This window comes from Castor canadensis, chromosome 8 (genome assembly GCF_047511655.1).
Source record: "Castor canadensis chromosome 8, mCasCan1.hap1v2, whole genome shotgun sequence".
Lineage (NCBI taxonomy): Eukaryota > Metazoa > Chordata > Mammalia > Rodentia > Castoridae > Castor > Castor canadensis.
This window is the reverse complement of record NC_133393.1, coordinates 142,561,469-142,585,379: the sequence shown is the minus strand read 5'-3', so window position 1 is coordinate 142,585,379 and position 23,911 is coordinate 142,561,469. Positions and strand designations below refer to the sequence as shown.

The window sequence follows — 23,911 nt, the reverse complement described above, 5'->3', positions numbered from 1 at the left end:
AGAAAAAAATCCTAAAAGCACATTGCATTCAAAGGAATAATTCAAATAATTCAAAGGAAGTTAGTCTGATGACTAACTTCAATAGACAGTGTTGGAATCCAGAAGATAAAGGTATGGCAACTTGAAAGGGTTAACAAAAAAAGAAAAATTAAACCCTCACCAAACTAGAATTTTATTTATTCATTTACTTACCTGTTTGTTTATTTGAGATGGTCTTGCTAAGTTGCCCAAGCTGGCTTTCAACTTGCAATTCTTCTGCCTCAACCTCTTGAATAGGGATATGCAATATAAAATTGCGGGCTATAAAATTCTAGATTGAAGCTGGGTGCAGTGGCAGACACCTGCAATCCCAGCACTTAGGAAGGCACATGAAATATGAGTTCCAGGCCAGCCTGGGCTATGAGACCCTGTCTCAGAAAAGGGAAAAAAAAAAAAGGTAAGCTGTTTTCAAAACCATGGGTGGCAAAGAGAAGACACACTACACCATACTATGTTGTGTTATGAGAAACAGGAGATCAAGTTCTAAAAGTGAAAGCAAAAATGATCCCACAGAACTCGGAAGAGGCACACATGTGAATAAACAGAAGTAAATATTGACTGTTCAAAGCAATAATGATGTTTGTGAGTGTATAATGCACTCAGAAGTAAGATACACTAAAAACAGCGCTCAGAGGGGGAAGATGAAGCCAGGGAGGCTAAACTAATGCAGTGCTCTCACTGGAGGTGGAAAGTGCGAGGCAGGTATAAGAGAGAAGAATCATGCAAGACCCCTAAGGATTCCACTCTAGAAGAATGTCTAATTGGAAAGCTAGCAGAAGAAAACATCCTATTTTAAAAATCCATTAACCTCTCTCCAAAAAACTAAAAGCGAGGAAAGGCGTACAGACAGATGGGTCAAATTATCAAAAAGTAGTAAGCTTATTGACTTGAACCCAACAATATCAGAGACAACATTAAATTTAAGTGGTCTGAATGTTCCAATTAAAAGTGAAAATTATCAGACTGGATGTTTTTAAGTTATAGGTTAAAAAAAACCCAAAACTTAGGGCCTTGGGTGTAGCATGGTAGTATTTGCCTAGCACATTCAAGGAATTTGATGCAATCCCCAGCACCACAAACAAAACAAAACAGGAGTTCAAAGCCCAGGACAAAAATAAAAAACAAAACAAAACAAAAAGAGGGGATGAAGGAGATGATGGAAGGGGTAAATCTAGTTAAGGTACACTGTAAGAACAAATATGTGAACCCCCCCTGTGCAACTAATATATATGAATGAAAAGTAAAAACAAAACAAAACCTTAATACTGGGGCTGGAGGTGAGGCTCAGAGGTAGAGCAGGTAGTTAGCACGTGAGTCCTAGCACCAAACTAACAAGAACAAAAAACCTTAATGAATACAGTAAGAATGAAAATTAAAAATAAAAAAGCAACCCAAATGAAAAGAAAGCTGGTGTAGTCGTGCTAATATCAAACAAAATACACTTTAAGGCACAAAGTATTACTATAGATAAGATAGAAATGTTTATTAAATAAAAATAATGGGCATTTCAACAAGAGGATATAACAATCCTAATTTCTAAAGAAGCTAATACTTTAAAATATATTTTAAAAATTAACAAAAAAAGGGATAGAGAAATACAATCACAATCAGAGTTGGAGATTTTAATATACTTTTCTCAGTAACTAAGAAACCAAACAACAAATTAGTAAGGACATTGAATGTTTGAATAGCAAGATTAATCAACCTGACCTGATGGCTATCTAAAGAACACTCCATCCAGGAATAGCAGAACATACATTCCTTTCAAGTGTAAATGGGCATTTGCCAAAATAGACCCTAGGTTGAGACAGAAAGTTAAGTTTCAAGTATTTCAAATACTGAAATCATACAGAATATGTTTTCTGACCAGAGTGGGACTAAAAGGGAAGTTAAATACAGAATGACAACTAGGAAATACTCAAACATTTGGAAATTAAACAACAGATTTTTAAACAACCCATGGGTAAAAGAAGAAGTAACACTTGTATTAGATACAAGTGTGACATAAGATTTGATCTAGGTCCTTTCGTATCCTGGGCAAGCCCTCTGCCATGAAGCTACATCCCTGGCTCTGTACCCCATACCATTAACAAAATAATGGAGAAAAAACCTATGTTCCTTGCAATGGATCCAGAAAAGGTGATTGATAAAATTCAACACCCATTCAAGAAAAATCTCTCAGCAGATAGAAGAGGATAGAAGGAGGATTTTCTAAGCAAGCTCTAAAATCACACTGAGATCTTGGAAGGAAAGAAGGAAGGAGGAAGAGAACGAGGAGGTACCGTGTAAATAGTGGTGTAGATAGGAGGAGGAGGAGAAGGAGGAGGAGAAGGGGATTTTCTCAATCTGATGGAGTAGATACAGAATTTCACAAAAAAACACCACACTTATAGTGAAATAAAAGCATTCCTCCCATTAGTCTGGGAACAAGGCAAGAATGTTTATTCTTACCACATCAACTCAACATTGCACTGGAGGTCCCAGACAGATCACTAAGGCACAGAAAAGAAATACAATACAAATATTATAAGGGAATGTGCAAAAGCTTGTCTCAGGTAGTGATTATACTCGTAGAATACTTAAAACATGCAGCTGGGCATGGTGGCACAAGTCCATAACCCCAGCACATGGGAGGCAAAGGCAGGAGGGTCATGAGTTCAAGGCCAGTCTGAGCTATATAGCAAGACCCTATCTCAAAGAAACCAAGGGTTGGGGAGTTGTAACTCAGTGGTAGAGTGTTTGTCTAGCATATGCAAGGTCCTGATCCCCAGCACTATAAGGGAAAAAACTCATAATAAGTAAGTAAATTTAGCAAAATGACTGGCTACAAAGTCATTAGCTAACAAATCAATTACATCTTCATATGTTAGCTACTAATAATTAGAAAAATTAAGATGCTACAATTTATATTAGCACTGAAAAACATCAGTCACCCAGGAGTAAATCTAAAGAAAGATGTGCAATATGCATCTACATTGAAATCTATAAAACACTGAGAAAATTAAAGCTTATCTAATACTGCACATATAAATTGGAAAGTTAATGTTTTCAAGATGTCAGTTTTTCCCAAATTTTTAATAGATTCAATGCAACCCTTAAAAAAAAAGTAGCATTTTTTTTTTGTATATGTGAAGATTCACAAACTCTAAAGTCTATATGGAAATTTTAAGAATGTGGATTACTTGCAAAACAATGCTGAAAAAGAAGAAAAGCCTGGCATGGTGGCAGTCATCTGTAATCCAACCACTCAGGAAACCACAAAAGGATTACAACTTTGAGGCCAGGGTAGACTACATTGCAAGACCTGTCTCAAACAAACAAAACAAAAAGGAAAAGAGAAAAGTAAAGAACAAGAGGTCATATGCTACCAGATATCACAACCTATTATGAAGGTGCACTAATAAGGACTGTGGGATTAGCTCAAAAATAGACAATCAGACCAATGTTCAGAAGAAAGATCCAGACACAAGTCCGAACACATATGACCTGCCAATTGATGACAAAGGCACCATTGGAATTCGGTAAAGACTGACCTTTTCAACAAATGGCACTCCATTCGTTGCAAATTACTAAGAGAAAGAGAACTTTGACATCTCTTTCATGCCACATACAAAAACCCCAACTGACTTGATATAAAAGTGAAAGGCAAAACAACAAAACTAACATCTGACAAGGGATTAATAACCAGAATATAAACGGAGCTCAAAAACTAATCTCCCAAATAACCAACAACTCAAAGAATAAATGGGCAAGTGAACTGAACTGACAATTCTCAAAAGAAAAATTACAAATGGCCAATAAATGCCTGAAGAGCTGCTCAATGTCCCCAGCCATGAAGGATGAGGGGGGTGGGGTTAGGAACACTTCTACACTGTTGGTGGGAATGTAAATTAGTGCAACCACCATGGAAGCCAGTATGGAGATTCCTCAAAAAACTAAAACTGGAACTCTTATATGATCCTGGGCATATATGCACAGGAATGCAAGTCAGGATACAATAAAGACACTTGCACACCTATGTTTATTGCAGCAATATTCACAATAGGCAAGCTATGGAAGCAGATGTCCCACAACTGATGAATGAATTAAGAAAATGTGACATACATAACTGAGTATTATTCAGCCATAAAGAAGAATGAAATTATGTTGTTTGCAGGTAAATGAATGGAACTGGAGATCATTGTGTTAAGCGAAATAAGCCAGGTTCAGAAATAAGCCAGGTTCACATGTTTTCCCTCATGTGTGGAAGCTACACCTAAAAGATAAATGTCTACATCAATACATATATGATCATATATATGTATGCATGTATAGAACATGTGTGTAATAGTGGACCTATTTGAGGGGACTGCAGGAAGTGAGAGAGGAAAAGAGAATGATAAAGAGTGGAAATGTCAAAACGCGTTGCATATTTATGTGGTGGGATGGCATAACAAAACTCACTGAGAGCTGTGGAATAACAGGGAGGCAGGGAAGATAAAGAAAGAGAAAGTAACAGAGGGCTGACCTGATGAAAGTAACTATAGGCTGTAGGAACTTCCATGGAGAAGCCCAATGAACAATCAATACTCACTTTTGTAAAAATGAAGGACAGGAATGTAAAACAGGTCCCATTCAGGGCTGGGTAGTAATGGAGAGGGTGGGTGAGGAAAAAGAGTGAAGGAGGGTGAACATGGTCTGTGTACTTTGATACTTACATGAAAATAGAACAACGAAACTGGTCGAAGTTGCTTTAAGAAGGGAGGATGAGAGAGAATGATCCAGGGGGTGAATCTAAGATACAGAGTAAGCAAATATGGAAATGTCACAATGAAACACCCCTGTACAACATGCTAGTAAAATATTTTTAAAAAATGACATGTCTAGATGATAACATAAAAAAAAGATTCCAAGAAGACTTTGAGGTAGGCAAATTTTTCTTAATAAGACACAAAAAAACTCTAATTGTAAGTGAAAAACTGAATTTTATTAGAATTTAAAACTTCTGTTCATCAAAAATTATCATTCAGAGAATGAAAAATTATCATTAAGCCATAAACCAAAAGAAGATATTTTCAATTCTTTTATGCCAAATACTCTGGCTTGGAATATAAAAACAGCTCTTCCAAATCATTATCGAGAAGAAAAACAATACAGTTTTGAAAATACACACAGGCAAAAGACATGAACAGGTAGCTCATAAAAGAGACTCAAGAGTCCAGGAAGCACACAAGAGGACTCTACACTCATTATTTGTAAGGGAAATTCAAATTAAAACTACAGTGATATCCTATACATCCACATGAATGGCTAATTTCAAAAGAAAGATTCTACCATATGTTGGCAAGAAGTAACACAACAGAAACTTTCATAAATGGCTGGTAGTGGTCTAAAATGGCACAACTGCTTTAGGAGATGTTTGGCAGCATCTATGATAGCTAAACACACACATGTCCTTTGATATAGCAATTCTACTCATTTTGATTCATGTATACCAAAAGATGTACAAGAATGTTCAAAGCATTCACTCCTCAAAGTCTTCCAAAAAAATGGAAGTGGCAGGTACACTTCCAAACTCATTCTACAAAGCCAGCCTTAGCATGGTACTAAAACCAGACAAAGAAAACTACAGGCAAATATCTTTCACGAATACTGATGCTAACGTCCTCAGCAAAATTTTGGCAAGTAGAATTCAACAGTACATTAAAAGGATTATACATTGTGGCCAAGTAATGCAAAGATTATCCAAATGTAAAATCAATCAATGTAATATATCACATTAACAGAATGAAGGGGGGGGACATGATCTTATCAATTGGCACAGAAAAAAACTCTTGATGACATTCAAAACTCTTTCACAACAAAAAACACTCAAGAAACTAGGAAAAGAAGGAAACTACTTCCACAGAATAGAGCCACATATGAGAAAGCCAGAGCTAACATCATACTCAATGGTGAAAAGCCAAAAGATTTCATCAAAGATCAGGAGCAAGACAAGGTTACTGGCTCTGGGTGTTTCTTTTCATTATAGTACTAGCCAGAGAAATTAGTCAAGAAAAAGAAATAAAAGGATTTCAAATTAGTTTGAAAAAATAGAGTTGTCTCTTTTCACAGATGACATGGATTTTATATGTAGACAGTTCCATGGATTTCACACATAACCACACCAAAAAACTTGTTAGAACTAACAATTAAAATGGGAAAAGTTACAGGACGCAAAATCAGCACACAGGACTCAATTGCATTCCTAAACACCAAAAACAAACCATCAGAAAAGAAAATTAAGAAAACTCCATTTACAATCACATCAAAAAGAATAAAATACTTAGGAATAAACTTAGCCAAGTTTTATACACTGAAAACTCTAAAGTTAGGCTGAGAGAAATTAAAAATACCAATAGGAGAAAAGGCATCCTTTGTTGATGCCTTTTAATACTAAGATATTAAAAAGTGATGCCTTAAAAAACAGAAATTAGATCCATGTTTATCACCCTATACCAGTATTAACTCAAAATGGATCAAGGACCTTAATATCAGACCCCAAACTCTAAAGTTGATACAGGAAAGAGTAGGAAATACTTTGGAACTAATAGGTATAGGCAAGAACTTTCTCAACGGAACCCCAGCAGCACAGCAACTAAGAGATAGCATAGATAAATGGGACCTCATAAAACTAAAAAGCTTCTGCTCAACAAAAGAAATGGTCTCTAAACTGAAGAGAACACCCACAGAGTGGGAGAAAATATTTGCCAGCTACACATCAGACAAAGGACTGATAACCAGAATATATAGGGAACTTAAAAAACTAAACTCACCCAAAATTAATGAACCAATAAAGAAATGGGAAAGTGAACGAAACAGAACTTTCTCAAAAGAAGAAATTCAAATGTCAAAAAAACACATGAAAAAATGCTCACCATCTCTAGCCATTAAGGAAATGCAAATCAAAACCATACTAAGATTCCACCTCACCCCTGTTAGAATAGCCATCATCAAAAACACCACCAACAACAGGTGTTGGCGAGGATGCAGGGAAAAAGGAACCCTCTTACACTGTTGGTGGGAATGTAAACTAGTACAACCACTCTGGAAAAAAATTTGGAGGCTTCTTAAAAATATAAACATAGATCTACTATATGATCCAGCAATACCACTCTTGGGGATATACCCAAAGGAATGTGACACAGGTTACTCTAGAGTCACCTGCATATCCATGCTTATTGCAGCACTATTCACAATAGCCAAGTTATGGAAACAGCCAAGATGCCCCACTATTGATGAATGGATTAAGAAAATGTATAAATACACAATGGACTACTACTCAGCCATGAAGAAGAATGAAATCTTATCATTTGCAGGTAAATGGGTGGAACTGGAGAACATCATCCTAAGCGAGGTTAGCCAGGCCCAGAAGACCAAAAATCGTATGTTCTCCCTCATATGCAGACTTTAGATCAAGGGCAAACACAACAAGGGGATTGGACTTTGATCACATGATAAAGCGAGAACAACAAGGGAGATATGAGGATAGGTAAGACACCTAAAAAACTAGATAGCATTTGTTGTTCTCAACGCAAAGAAACTAAAGCAGATACCTTAAAGCAACTGAGGCCAATAGGAGAAGGGGACCAGGAACTAGACAACAGGTTAGTTCGAGAAGAATTAACTTAGAAGATAACACACATGTACAGGAAAGCAATGCGAGTCAACTCCCTGTATAGCTATTCTTATCTCAACCAGCAAAAACCCTTGTTCCTTCCTATTATTGCTTATACTCTCTCTTCAACAAAATTAGAAATAAGGGCAAAATAGTTTCTGCCTGGGGGTAGGGGGGTAAGGAGGGGATGGGGGAAAGGGAGGGGCAGGGGGAAAGGGTGAGAAATGACCCAAACATTGTATGCACATGTGAATAAAAGAAAAAAAAAGTGACGCCTTTTAATATTAAGATGTTAAAAAGTGATGTAAAGATTTAATGCAAAAATCCAATAAAATTTTTTTTGCAGAAATAGAAAGTCCGCTTAAAAATCTATATGGAATCTCAAGGGATTCAAAATAGCCAAAACAATTTAAGAAAAGAATAATTACATTGAAGGTCTCACATGTCCTGATTTCAAAACTTACTACAAAGCTATGGAATGGTTCTGGCATAAAGACAGACATATTGACCAATGGTATAAAGTAGGAAACCCAGAAATAGACCCTCACGTATAGTCAAATGATTTTGGACAAGGTGTGCTGAGGCCACTCAAGGAGGAAAGATGGTCTTTTCAATAAATGGTGCTGGGAAAACTGGATATCCACATGCAAAAGAATAAAGTTGGACCCTCACCTGCCACCACAAACAAATGTAAACTCAAAATGCATCAAAGACCTGAATATGAGATCCAGAACTATAGAAATCTTAGACCAGAACGTAGGGCAAAAGCTGCTCGATCAAAATAGTTTCTGCCTGGTAGCGAGGGGGTTGGGGGGAAGGGAAGGGGTGGAGGAAAGGGAGGAGGCAGGGGGGAGAAAGGACCCAAACATTGCATGCACATATGAATAAAAGTAATAAAAAAATAATATAAATACTTAAAATCAAACCAAAAAAAAAAAAAAGCTGCCCGACATTGGCTCTGACAATGATTTCTTGGCTACAACACCAAAGGCACGTGCAACAAACAAAAAATTAACAATTCTTTCCTGAACATAAAGCACGTAAAGCTTATGTGAATAATCTGATGTAATACAACTACATTAAAATAAAAATTACACTAAATAATATAATCAACAGAACAAAAACAACCCATGTAATGAAAGAAAATATTTTTAAATCATATATCTGATAGGGGTTATTAGCCAGAATAAATAACAAAGAAATCCTATAGCTTAACAACAAAAATCAAACAGCATTATAAAAATTAAGCAAAGGATGATTCTCCAAAGAAGACTTCATCAAGCGTGGGGAAAAATGCCCGATGTTCTAATGACTAGGGAAATACATTAGGATGGCTGCTATGAAACAAAACAAACCAACAAACAGAAAACAGGAAATAACAAGCAAGTGCCAGGATATGGACAACCTGGAACTTCCATGCATTGCAGTGGGAATAAGCAATGGTGCGGCCACCATGGAAAGCAGGATCACAGGCTCTCAAAAAATTAAACATAAAATTACCATATGTCCTAGCGATTTCAATTCTGGGTATAAACTCAAAAGCTGAAAGCAAGGGCATCTTCATCTTCAGCATTATTCACCATTATCAAAAGGTGGAAACAACCCAAATGCCCATCAAAAAAATGAGTGGATAAAGAAAAATATGGTAAATCCATATGCTATATTATTCAAACTTTAAAAGGAAAGAAATTCTGACACACGCTACAACATGGTTTGACCTTGAAGGCATTGTGGTAAGTAAAATAAGCACAGAAAAAAACCAACGTATGATTCCACTTACATGATTCAAATTCATAGAAATGGAACATGGAATAACAGCTGCCAGAGACCAGGAGAAGAGAGAAATTAATGGGTTGTTGTTTAATCAGTACAGGGTTTGACCTTGGGAAAAGATGAAAAAAGTTCCAGAGATGGAGAGTGGTGATGGTTGCATGACAAGACGAATATACTTAAGATCACTAAATACATTAAAAATGGTAAATTGTGGTATATTCATATAGTGGAACACTATACAGCAATAAAAACCATCTATAGTTGATTATCTATAGCAACATGGAAAAATCTCACAGACATTATGTTGAATGAAAAAAAGCCAGATACAAAAGAATGCAGAGTTTATGTTTCCATTAATGCAAAGTTTCAAAAACAGGCAAAACCAATCTAGTTTAAAAGTCAGAACAGTAGTTTTTGACAAGGAAGGGACATGAGAAATCTCCAGTGGAAATGCTCTAGATTCTTCTGGATGGTGATTGCACAGGTGGATCAATATATATATATGTTTAAAAAAAATCCATCAAACTCTTCACGTAAGATTTGTGTGCTTTATGATCCATTTATCTCAATGTTAAAAAGGAAGCAAAATGCTGATAATAGAAAGTGCCAGAAGGAAGCCATGTCACAAGTTTCATGCACATCTGGTAGGTGTGGGTGGGCGGTCCCAGGCCATGCTCGGAGAAAACTGAGCTAAGACTAAGGACTTCACTAACCAAGGGAGAAAGACACTTCTAACCCTGCTGGAAATGACTTTTATAATAAGCACCCCTTTCTTTTAGTGCTTACGGTTCAAATACAAGTCCCAAGCAGTCTTCTGTGCTTAAACAAAAACCCCAGAAGCCCCAGTCTCTCATGGCACAGAGAAAGATGTAAACACAGGAATTTACATCCTGTGCTAAGCCCAAAGAAGACATCTTTGCTTTCCAATAGCAAGGACATTTGTGACTTTTAACTCACACAGGTGGAAGACACAGAGAATGGCCTTTTTCCTTAGTGATCCCATCATCACTGTGATGGGATCTTGGGGACACAGGCCCGCAAAGCCACTGCAGAAAATAAATCTGCAAGCAGCGTCTTTGCCATTGTCCTGGATTTCCACGCCTATGTGACTGTATTCTACTTCCTTTTCAGATGTTACAGGGATGTCTAGATGTCTCATAAATGGCTGGAGAGTGCCTTGCTCCGGGTGGCCCAGCCCAGCCTAACCATCTCAAGGTGCTACCCTCCCAGCAGGACATCGGCCATGTCTGTGATGTCGTAGAGAAATGAGATTTAAGCACTTACTTTCATCATTAGAAACATTCCCCAGAGATGTGTGGCTGGAATAGCGTTTGTTTTCACTTTCATTGAGACATCTTTCAATCCAGCTCTCTAAAACAAAAAACAAAGAAATCATAGAGTTGCTGTGTTTGTGAGGAGACGGTATCTGTCTCAGTATCATAAATGTACAGACGTACACACTCATTCACTTTCCTAGGACGTCTGCTCAGACTAGAATTGGATGATACACGAGGCTCTGCAAGCACCATTGCTGATGACATTTTTGGAGGCAACAGCCATTTGATGCTCCACTTGAGTATTTTCTTGGTCAGATTCTACAAATTCTGGACTATCTATAGCCTGATCCTGACAGCTGAGAATTATCTTTCTTTGCAAAGAAAATACATTCCCAAGAAGTAGTTTAGAAAACACAAATTGGTCAACTGAATCATTGGCAATAGTTTGCAAACTTGTACATCAGCAGCAGAACCTTGTCTTCAAATGAAAACAAAAGAAAAACAAACAAAACCTTGGGGAGGGCGCCTGTAATCCTAGCTATTCAGGAGGCATCAATCAGAGGGACTGGAGTTTGACCCAGCCCCAGGCAAATATATCATGAGACCCTCTCTGGAAAATACCCAAGACAAAAAGAGCTGGCAGAGTAGCTCAAGAGCTAAAGCAAGTGTGAGATCCTGAGTTCAAATCCCAGCACTTAGCAACAACAAAAAAATCTGGAGGAAAAGAAGATGGGCATGGAAGCTAGCCCAATCACCTGCCTGTTTCTGACAACCCCAAGGGTGCTCTTCAAAGCTCAGTGGTAAAACCAAAAGCAGTAGGGTAGCTACCTAGCACTTTTTAAATCCAAACTTCTATTGACTTTCTGTCCAAGTTCAGAGGCTACAGATGTGTTTTTCAGCGTAGTATAATACTTACTGTGTTTTCTAGACCACCCACTATTCATTCAATCATTTAGTCATTCAGTTAACAACATCAGGTAAGTATACCAATCACTTGTTTTGACAACACCAATTCATTACAATGCAAGTGACATATTAGGGAAGAATTTGAGCACAGCACATTTTGTGTTTTCTTAAGCTGCATTTCTTCCAGAAGACACATCAAATGAATACATAAAATCTCACCTGGCCAAACCAAGCCCTAAGGAACATGAAAAACGACCCCGTTTCCAAAGTCTACCACCTACTCCAGCTCATAGCATAAGTCACACCTGCCCAAAGAACCCACCTCCACCATTTCATGGCAACTCAGGGGCTGCAACCCTGCTGACTTCATGCCCCAAAACAATCTTCATGTCTTTGCCATGGTGAAGTGCCACGCTTATCGTATCTGCACTGCATAATCGCTTAACATGGGCAAGACTGTGCTGTCATGTTTATTCAGCTCCTTTTTTATGTGTCACTGACAACATTTTTGTGCAGCTAAGCTTACTTTTCTAGTAAACTGTGCTTTTATTGTGCAATTTTGCATAATATGGTAATTCTTAAGAATATAGGTGGTCTTCTAGCAGGACAACCTATGGTTTTGAACAGTCCCCTATTACTTTCTTGATTGTTTCTGTTATCATTTTGACTTTTAAAAAGCATTTTTTTTTTTTTTGAGATAAGGCCTCATTATGTAGCCCAGTCTGGCCTGGAACTCACAACCCTGCTGCCTCTACCTCCCGAGTGTATACCACCACGCCTGTCTCCTGTTGTTTTCTTTGCGATATGGCATCTGGCATTTATTAAACACCTATCTCAACATGGCCGGCCCTCTCCTTTCCTAGAAAGCAACTGGGGCTTAGAAGGATTAAGTAATGTGATTCCTTATGATTCAAAGAGCCCAGGAAAAGATTATCAGTTAACACCTTAGGTTACAACCTATAAAAAGAACCAAGCTGATGTTTGCAAAGAGAGAGGCAAAGCAAGCCTGAACAGCAGGGAGAAATGTGCAATTTTTGTTTTGTTTCATATTCCATGCCCCAACACACTGTTCTTTTAGAAGCTGCTTCCAAAACTGTAAGTAGGGGGAAGACATCCAAGGGGAGGAACAAGGGCCAGCTTGTTAAGAGGATATGGAAGTCTGGTATTTCCGAGGAAATATTGAGGAGCAGAGAAGTTGAAAACATTAAAATGTCACCCCTTCCAGATTTCAAATGCATAAAAGGAACTTAGGATGATTTTGAAGCTGGGATACGATGCCCAAGATGGGTGTTTGTTACATCATATCCCAAGGCACCTCTGATTACAAATCGGTATTCTTTCCAGAACTCTCCAGAATGGCTCCACTTAGATCTTCTCACACTTCCAGTCCTGGCATGTTTCTCTGCCACAGCCATGTCAGATTGTGGGTGGTATCTGTGGAAGTCCACCGAGCCACACCACCCAAAGCAGTGTCTATTGTTCTGAGGCAGGCCCCTGTCTTCCTAGATAGGTACACACACCTGGTTATCCTCACACACCTGGACACACAAACATACATACACCCCTCCTCCTTTCTTAAGACCAGGAATGAAGGGAAATGCTCGTCACCCCAAATGCATGGGCCAGAAGCAGGCATGTTAACATTAGAACCTTCAAGATGGCTGTTCTTGCAGAGGGAATCCACACTGCTTGGTGGGTACACTCTAAAGAACTCATGGCAACATTCCAGAAAGGAGCTGCTCTAAGTGTCAGGTGGACCATGACAGTGCAGCACCTGCCCATGATGGTCCAAGTCATATAAGGACTTTCCTGATGGCTGTGCCTCTCTTCCCTGCTGCCCAGTCCCAGTACAGGAGAGGGACAAAAGAAAGGGCACAAGAGGGGAGACAGTGGGAAGTACCACAGCCAAAAAAGAGAAGGTGGCTCGTCAACCCCCTCTCCACCACTCTTTGTACCACACAGGTCTTTCTGACGCCAAGCCTATGCCTGAAGCCATACTGCTACCCACTCTGCTCCAGAACCAACGAAAAATTACTTTGGTCTGGTTAGCACACAGCACCTATGGAAAGGCAACCACCATGTTTTCATTTTTCTGGTCCCATACCCAATTAGTTCAGCCATTTCTTGGGGGAAAAAAATGGTTCCCACTCCCTTACTATCCAATTCACCTATTTCTCAATGTCTTCTAGATAATCACTGTCAATGTGAGCGTTTGCCATCCAGGATCGACTCCAAATGTCCTGACAGTGGTCTGAGCAGTGCCTCATATGGCCAAACCTGGGCACATGGAGTTCTACTTCCAAAGGTCTTGCCTTATAGACTGTGTGGATGTGACAGTCTCAAACACCCAAACGACTACAGGCCTTGGATCCACAGGCGTACTATGACATGTCTTCTTCCCTAGTGAAGTCCTCACTGGGGCATCTGCAGCCTGTGTCCCTTAAGTCAGGTTGTTCCATGTGACCTGAAGACCTCTATTTAGGTCAAATAAAGCAAACTTTATGTACTTTAAAACCATTTTTTACAATGAACTTTGTTCTTGCAGAGGTCAAGAATTACTCTACCAGAATGACATATATGTTAAAATTCAAATAAAGCTTTGTGCTCATCTACCATAGCTATTTGTAGATTACATGATTTAATAATAATGAAGGCCACCCTATATCGAGCCTTTCTTATGAACAAGACATTGTTCAAATACACCACTTACATCATCCTACAGGTCCTCATTACAGTCTATGAGGTAGGTGTTTTTAGTAGGCACATTTTAGAAATAAGAAACTAAGGCTCAGAGAGATTAAGTGACTTGCCCAAAGTCACCCAACTAGTATGACGTGGGGCCCACACCCAAACTCAGGTCATAACCCTGGTGCTCACACCAAGTGAGCTGGACTCCCTCCTTCTCTTATGGCCCATACAGTGCCCAGAACATAGGGCCAATGTTGCCTAATCAGCCACAGTCTGAAGTATTTCTAAAACTTCTACTTACACGTTATACTTTTTTGCTGAATTCATGTGCATATTTCTTCGTCAGTCTTTCTGTTCCTACATAGCTGGCTCTTCAGTTTAGCACGTAAACACCTCAGAGTTCATTTGTTTCTTTCTTTGACTCTCTTTTAGCGTCTGATAGAAAGGTTGCCGGTAACCTGGCCCCAATAAATGTTTTGTCACACAGCACGTGAAATAATGCATAGTATATGAGCAGATCTGTCCACATAGCTGTATAATTTCCTAATCATTTTCTTTTTCACCACATAAGGTATGAAAAAGTGTAACACATAAAGGCAATTTTTCAAACAAAATAAAAGCAAAATTCAATAAACATCTGTTCTGTCTCTTCTAGGTACAAGAAACTGTGCACCTAGCTTCTACCCTCTGGTTAGGAAGTGAAGCAGGTACTGCTTCCCAAACTCACAAGGGCTGGACTCTGTCATTTCAGTTCTTCATCTTTTTACTGTTGTTAGTTAGTTTTGTTTTTTGAGACCAGTTCTCACGAGATAGCCCAGGCTGCCCTTGAACTCATGATCCTCCTGCCTCAGCCTCCCTAGTGCTGAGATTATAGGTCTGCACTACCACATTCAGCTTCTGTTCTCCATCTTGAACCCAATTGCAGACTCTGTGCCTGGCCCAAGACGTGGCCCGCAAGAAACAGTATATTGTTGAATGTAGTACTTTCTTCCCCGAAATAATATCAAATTCCCACTGTGTGGCCGGTACTATGCAAGGCATATGTGGTCTAAAACCTCACAACAGCATTATGGGGGCATGTTTTAACATCCCTATTATAAGTATGAAACTTTGGCTTGAAGCAAAAGTTGTAAATCAAGGCAGGCTGTGATCCATGCTGCAATACTGGTTCTGTGTTCTGGGGACCGCATGGGACACAGAAGGAGAACTCAAGTCACTCTTGGATTGCTTCCTGTTCCCCAATTGCCCTTTCTAGATCCAAGAAAATCACCTGACCTTTTAGTGAGACACAGCTTGTGCTAAATGCCCAGAAGGATTTGGTGACAGCTGTGAGTGAGGCTCCTGGGCTATCAACCAGCCCCCCACCTGATTTGCCTGGGGTCGTGGGTGGGAAGGAACACAAAGAGAATGCCTGGGAATATTCATTCTCAAGGAGCCTTCCCAGCATTCCTCAGAGGCACATCTTATCAAGGATTGGGAAAGCCCAATTTCAAATGATGTTCTCAGTTTCATAGAATGGGATTGAGCAGAACCAGATATGTAATCGGGTTTTCTACGAAATGTGTTCCCTTGATAGCGGCAAAGAACTCTAAAGTGGCCACATCTATGACATGCACCACCAAGATGGTCCAAGGCCCAGAGTGGTACTTCGTGAACATGTACTGATCTAAGTAATGTGGAGCCAATTAAGATGACATCAAAAGCAAGTAGTCCTTGAGGTTTTCAGGGTACATTCATAGGGATCTCTTATAATCAACTTGGATGTACAGTTCTAACAGAAGATGTGGTCAGAAGCTATTCAGCAGGAAGTCAATATATTACAGCCAGGGTCTCAAGATACAAAGATACCTTGTTTACTTATTTTTTTTATCATTTATTTTCCCCATCCTTAAAATGAAAGTTCTAACAAACCTGCTGCCTTGTTCAGTAGTCATTCCCAGAAGCCTAGAATAGTGTTGGGCACATAGCTGGTAGCAATGGTTGTAAAGGAAAAAAGCAAAGGAACAGGGAAGGACAGACAGGGAGATCCTCCACCAGGCAGGCCTAAGAAGAAACAGAATTAGAGCAGGAACAGAGTCTACCGAGGGAGGAAGGCCTTCAAAGACTCAGAGAAAGGGGAGCAGGGAGCAAAGGCCATAAGACAGCACTGTGCTTGACTTGTTTAAGAAGGCCCAGATGGCTGACATGGATGGGAGTGACCAGGGACGGTAAAGTTAGTACAAGATGAAAGAGAAGTTAGGGAAGGCTTAGAAGAATGAGGAGCTTGGAGTTAGAACAAAGGGATTTCAAACCCAAGCCTGGCCAATTATTGACTAATGTCACATTGGGATGGGGTCCTGAACCTTCCTAAATTCCCTCTTACCGGATTTCTCCAAAGATGAACTGGAACAACACAGGTAAAACTCTTAGTGTGCTTGGCTTCATGGACTATAGAACAATGAGGAAGCACGATCTCCACCTACCAGGAACTCGCTGCTGAGGGTTTATTGCATGCCCCCTGCTCCCCATGCCTCTTCTCTCCTCTTCAGAGCAACCAAAACTGAGACTTTATTAACTCGGTGTTGCCAGGAGGAAACTGAGACCCGGAGAAGCCAAGCAAAGTCACTCAGCTAGGTTGTGGCTGAGTCCACAGCTGACTCCAGAGCTGGCATGCTCTCCTATGGCATACTGCCTCCCTAAGCAAGGAGCCAGGAATGCCAGGTATTATATATACCACGGTGCTGTGGGGACCTAAGGAGGACAGCTCACAACACCCCTGGCTGCTTCCCAGATAAGGTGGCATTTTCGCTGGTCCTTGAAGGATTCCAAAGAGGAAAAAAGGGCATTTCTGGACAAGACGGCCGATATCACAGATAAGGGCACAAAGCTGTGAAAAGCCTGGTAGGTTCTGGAAAGGTGAAAACTTCACTGACTTATGGCCTCAGGAATGATAGCAGACAGGAGTGGTGGGGGAGTACATTAGAAGCAGTGTGCAAAAACTTAGCTCTCCAGGCCAGGAAGGCCACAGGCAGCTGGGAAGTTGAGATTTTCAGCACGGGATGGGGGCGGGTATGAGTAGTAGAGCTTTGTTTCTAAAGAGTGATGGGAACAGGGAGGTCTTACAGAAAACCTGACTCAAAGCATCACTGGGTTTTTAATAGAAGGCATGTAATAGAAGGCTGTCTTTCCGGGCACTGTGCTGGGGTTTGTTTTAGGAACTCACAGCTGTAGAAATGCTACATAAAAGAGTTGACATGCTGCATAGGCAGCTACCAAGAAGGGTGTGGTTCTCAGCCCCTTCCCGGAACCCTTACCAGTGCAGCCAGCCTGTCATTTCCGAGGAGAGATTATGCTCATTCTCTCCCAGCAACTTTTTCTCTCCCTCATGGGGCTCCCCACTGCTGGGGACACAAGGTGGAGGGTCTGGGCACCAGGAGGCAGCAGCTGTGGCTTCTGCAAGGGCCCCATGGGTGGGGGGGGGTTGCCATGGCAACACCATAGGCCCTGTCCCAGGGGCCACTGGGTTCCAGGAAGGGGCCCTGCCAAGGGGGGCAGCCCTACTCTGCCCCTGCTTTTATTCCTTCCCTTCCCTTGCTTACCAAACATTGATTTAGTGCCTCCTGTTAGCCAAGCTCAGTACCTAGTGATGAACACAGGCCATCGGCCTCTGCTCACAGGCAGCTTAGATCGTGTGGGAGAGAGACAGATAAGCAAGATGACTTCAGAAAGAATGAGTGCTGTGAATAAAACAAAAACCATGAAATGCCTCTCGGAGGTAGTGTTGCTGGGGTGCAAAGGCCTGAGGCACAACTAGGCTTGGAGTGTGTGAGGAGGAGCCAGGAGATCAGCGTGGAAAGGAGAGAGCAGGAGAGCAACAGGAAATAAGCCCAAGTGTGTAGGGACATGGTGGCCATCATAAAAACTTTATCCCAAGTATGCTAAGAAGCCATTGGAGGGCTTGCAACAGGTGATACACCACACTTCACTGGCTCAGCAAGGGGTGACCTACTGAGGGATTTGCATTCATCCATCCCTCTATTCATTTGCCAATGATTTATGAAGCATCTAGTGCCAAGTGCTGGCTACACAGTAGGGATACAGCCTGGACAGACAGACAGTCTCTATCTTCAGTTTAGTACCAAACTCAGCTATAAACAGTCGCACAACTAGAGGTGTCGTTACCAAAGGCCCATGGGAGAAGAAAAAGGGAGGTCACATCAGAAACCTGGAAGGAACGTTAAACTGACAGCTAACGAGTGAGAACTTGTGAACCAGATGACGAGGAGGAAAAGATGTCAGCCAGCTAAAAAAGAGGAAGGGGTGTGAACAAGGTGAAGAAGAAGCAGGGGTATGAAGAGGAAGAAGAAGTATGAACCAGGGTAAAGTGGGAGGAAGGGCCTTCCTGGCAGAAGGGACAGCATATGCAAAACCCCTGAAGTAGGCAGAAGAATGGAGCATTCAAGAAGTGGACAGGCAGCTGGAGAGTGACTGCACAGCTTCACTGGGGGGTTAATTCAAAACACGTGTGTTGAGATTCCCCTGTGCGACTGGCACTCTAAGATGTCATGGGATGTGTACAAGCCCACGCCTGGCTTCTGTGCTCTGTGATGAGTTAAAGAGTCTGGGTTTTCTTCAATGGCTGGTTGGGAATGTCTCAATGTTTTTGAGTAATGTGGGATAAGCTGAGCAGATGTGTGAGCAGCTCCATCTGGCACTGCTGCTAAACACAGTCTTAGAGGAGACTACGAAGGATAGACCATGGAGTAGGCAACTGTCACTTATCACATCTAAACCCGGGCACTTTTAATATTGAAAAGCAGCATTACTAATGACCTATTCCGGAACCACACACATAAGCCAGGGTTGTCCCAGGCAGACTGGAACTTCATAGTCCCTCATGGTAGGAGGTCATGATTAAGCCTTAGAGGCCTGAACTGGACAGGTGATGAAAGAAGGAAAGAAAGAGCTGATGGGAAAAGATAAGAAGAGAGCCAGGTGTGGTGACTCACACCTAGAATCCCAGCTTCACTGGAGGTGGAGATCAGGAGGATCAAGATTTAAGGCCAACTTGGGCAAAAGTTTATCGAGACCACATCTCAACCAACAAGCTGAATGTGGTGGTACACATCTGTCATTCCAGACTCTTACTGGGAGGATCGCAATCTGAGGTCAGTCCTGGGCAAAAGCACGAGTCTTACCTGAAAAATAACTACAGCAAAACAGGCTGGGGTGGGGGAGCCTGCCTCAAATGGTACAGAGCCTACTTAGTAAGCATTAGGCCCTGAGTTCAAACCCCCATAGTGCCAAAAAGGAAAGAAATCGATGAAAGCAGTGCCCTCTTTGTGGGACTTGCATTAATTTCCCCTCCCAATCCATGACAGTGGAATCCATGTCTCTTTCTCACCCGTTGGGGCCTCAATCACAGACCCACACAAATGAATCCCAGTGCAGAATCCTCATCAGCATAATCATCAGAGTAGTGACTTGCCCAGGATCACACAGCTGGTACGCTGCTGAGCCAAGCAGCCAAGACGTGAATCTGACGGGAAAGTACTCATCAACCATTCTACAATGCCCTTAATTATATGAGCTGTAAAGTCATCTCACTGGGAGAAATAAGTGGGCGCTCAGTATTATTCTCACTTCCTCCTTAGGAAAACTCAATATATAAATCTCTAAAATGGGCACAGGAATTAATTAAAGGGGTCATTAATTGCAACATACAAGAATGAGGAGGTATCAATGACATTTGTTCACAGATCATCCATTCACCAAAATTCCCCAGAGCCTGGAGAGGATGCAACCTGAGGTGTGGGTGCTGTCTCAGGTGGAGGCCAAGTTCAATGTATGAGCGGATCTGTGCTCTGAAATCATCCCAAGAATCCCAGCACTAAAATATGTTGCTGCATATCCATGTTGTAAAAAGTTTATTTCCCTTTACTTTTTTTTGGTCATACTGGGGTTTGAACTCAGGGCCTTACATTTCCTAGGCAGTCACTCTACCACTTGAGCCTCTCCACCAGCCATTTTTTTGTGATGGATTCTTTTGAGATAGGGTCTTGTGAACTATTTTCTGGGACTGGCTTTGAACCACGATCCTCATGATCTCTGCTGCCTGAGTAGCTACGATTACAGGCATGAGCCACTGGCGCCTGGCACCCCCTTGACTTTTTGGAAGGAGCATAACTCCTCCTGTCAACAGACCTTTTCTTTATTTGTATTATTAAAATGTTGTTAGCACTCATAAAAATCTAAGTCCTTGGAGTTAAGACTACTCATTCTGCACAGCATCTGTCAATTCTTGGCACCCGTTGCCTTTTCTAGCTTAGGGAATTTTATTTTTCAACACTTCTGGATTTCTCTTTCTCTTTGTTAGGGGATGGGAAGTTCTCTGAAGGCTTGGGCACTCCTGGCTATGGGACCCAGACAGATTTCAACCCAGCCAAATGTTTTGAGATATACCACCCAAACATCCCTTTCTGAGCATTTTTCTTTCTTGTGTTCCTCTATCACAGAAGTCACACTATAAAACATTGTGAACATACCTGCCCAGAGCCCTGCCCCTCTGACCAGCAAACCCCTTTTCCTTGATCTGTGCTGCTTCCCAGTCCCACTCCATCCGTGCATGTGTGAGCTGTGACCCAGTAAACACACCCTCTCCACTCCTTTTTCTCTTAATGTTCCATGTAACCTTCACAGCCATCATTATGTGACAGCTACCCAGGGTCTATCTAGCTAATGTCCCTATTTTCGGTGCTGAGTGACTTGCTGCATGAACTGAACAAATGTGTAGCAAGTACTCTGCTTCATGCTCAGCACTGAGTAATTTCTAGATACATGGAACCACTATAATTCTCAGAAATTTGCTTATGACAGAGGCATTTAAAAAAAAACTTTTCTTTCTAGTGACAGGGTAATAAGAGTATGGGCTATGAACCGGGCATGGTGGCTCACCAAGTAGTAATCCTCACTACATGGAAGGTTGAGATCAAGAGGCTCATGGTTCCAGGCCAGTCTTGGCGAAAACGTTGAGACCCCATGTAAAGGGAAAAAAATCTGGGTATGGAGGCATATTCCCGTCATTCCAGCAATGGCAGGAAGCATAAAATAGGATTACAATCCAGGCTGGCCTGGGCAAAAGCAAGACCCTGTCTCCAAAATAACCAGAGCAAAAGGGCTGAGAATGGCTTGCACAATAGAACACCTGCCTAGCTAGGTTCAAGCCTGACTTCCTCACTGTGTGACCTGGGGTAAGTAGTGATCACCCTCCTTGAGCCTCAGTCTCTTTATCTGGCAAACAGAGATCATATCAGTAGCATACCCTAGAATTTGTATGAGAACTAAGTGAAGATGGCATATGGACTGCGTCGCTGTCGTAATCTTTAGAGCACGCTCACTACTAAGGCATCCTTTAGTCCCTTCCTGTTGTCTTTCCTGTCTGATTCTTGGATCTCTTGGTGCTATAGAAAGAACTTGGCCTTGGAAGCCAGAAAGGTCTGATTCTAACCCTTCTCTTACAGTTGACTATGTACACTCTGCAGCCCTAGGGAAATTACTTGACCTCCTGGGCCTCAATTTCCTTCCCACAAAAAATCCCAAAAAACCATCTATTCTTGAGGTTATATGAGGCTTGGGAGAAATAACTTAAGCTCTTTATGAGCTGATTGGACCTTTCTCGCCTTGTTGCCCTTGCTCAGCCAGATCAGTAAGGAGTGCAAGACAGGACAGAAAGTAAGGTCCAGCCTCATGCCTAGAACACAGTAGGACCTCAAAAGAGTATTAATTCATCCAGTTCTTGTTTGCATGGAACCTTGAGCCAGGCTTCCTGCAATGTAAGCAAAGACAGGCAATAACCCTTGTGATACTGAAGATGGACTGATCTGTGTATGGAGTAAATATTTATCAGCACTGACTATGTGCCACACAGTCCTGCAGACACCACACCCCGTGCCAAGAACAGATACCAATGACCCAGGGGGAAATCTTGAGAAGCAAGGAAGAAGTTTCAAGTAAATACATACAATAAGGAGCAAAGGTACCTGCACTTGAAATCTGCGTGGCTACGTCCCCGTGAGACGAAGCGAGGACTTTCAGAACTCTGCTGAAGGGACACCCCCAGCTCCTTCCTGTGATTATGTGTTTTAGTGGTGTGCAGCTGCCTGATTTAGACAAGGCAGCATCAGCTTTGGTGCCATAATGACTCTCCCTTGAGGTATGATACATATGACTAAATCCCTGTAAGGTTCCGGTTCACCGAGTGTAAAGTGAGAATGCCAGCTTATGCTAACTCACGGTTTATGAGGTAGCAACTCCAAAGACTGAACACAGAAGAAGAACAAATTCTATAAATTTTTTTTCCTCATTTATGTGGTCCTTGGAGTGGGGAGGTTGTAGAAATCACCAGGGGACTCCGAGGAAAAGCAAGGGTGCTCAAAGAACCTTCTGTTTATTGAGCTTTTACAATGTCCCAAGTCCTGGGCTGGTCCCTTTGCATGGTCACTTCATTTAATTCTCACAGTCCTCTATGAAGTGGATGCTTGAATAGCCCCACTTGACTGACAGGTAAACTGAGGCTCAGAGAACTTGCATAATACTCTGCATTCATACCTCAAAAAACCAGTTCTCACCAAGCTTGATTCCACAGCCTGCTCTGGTAATAATTCAATCTGTGATTGCACACAGTAACATGATATGTTTTTATTTTAACAGCAAGGTTTTCATGTTGAACCTATTCTAAGTGAAATCTTGTCTGTAAGTAAATAGACACAAAGCCCTGGATGATGTGTGGAAGATGTCACATTTGCCAAAACAACTGGCATGGTGCTGGGTTGAATTCAAAAGCTCCAAAAATGATCTGAGATGAAAGGCACACAGTACACACAGGTTCCTCCAGAGGAGGGAGTGTCTGTGAGCGTCACCTCAGCTGCCTGCTGCCAAAGTCACATCACAGTGCCTGTGGCCACCAAGTGCCCAGGACGGGGTACTCGAAAGAACTACAGCGTGAGCTACTGCCTCCCACCAAGATTAGGGAAGACTTGACCTCCAAAACATTATGTAGAAGACGGTGTGAATAGAACATACGTATCTAAGATCTTTCTTCTAGGTCTAGGTTTCAGTAGGCAAGAAAACAGCCTGACTCTGGAATCAGAGTAATCCAAGTTCAAATCTTGGTTTGACAGTAGTGGATTGGTCTGCACATCTTAATGAGGCTCTCTGAACCTCAGTTTCCTCATCTGTAAGATGGGAATAGTAACAGCGTACATTCAATATTATAATTAAAGATAATATGCATAAGTATTTAACATAGTGCCTAGAAAAAAACTCTTACTAATCTGCTACCTATCTTCAAAAAAGGATTCACTTGTACAAAAAAGAAACTAACAACTTTGAAAATGTCACCCTGATATCAATTACCAAAATGATTTCAATCTAGTTGCCTTCTTGTCTCTCATCCTCTCGTTCTCCCTCCATGCCTGCCTTCCTGCCTTCCTCCTTTCTTTCATTCCTTCTCAGAAATGGCTCTGCATCTCCGGGTGTTGATATATAATCCTACACATTGGCATTTCCATTTGTTTGTGTAGAAACCTCTCTCAATACCAAGGCTTTTGAACAC

General features: G+C 41.3%; 1 protein-coding gene across 2 annotated transcripts in view; it reads right to left on the bottom strand.

The window, feature by feature from the left end:
• Window positions 1-23,911, bottom strand: part of Rfx4 (regulatory factor X4) — a 169,171-nt gene that overhangs the window by 134,079 nt on the left and 11,181 nt on the right. For both annotated transcript variants that reach the window (XM_020180893.2, XM_074084297.1), the window contains exon 2: window positions 10,733-10,819. In XM_020180893.2, coding sequence (XP_020036482.1) covers window positions 10,733-10,819 — 87 coding nt within the window. The remainder of the gene's footprint in view (window positions 1-10,732; window positions 10,820-23,911) is intronic.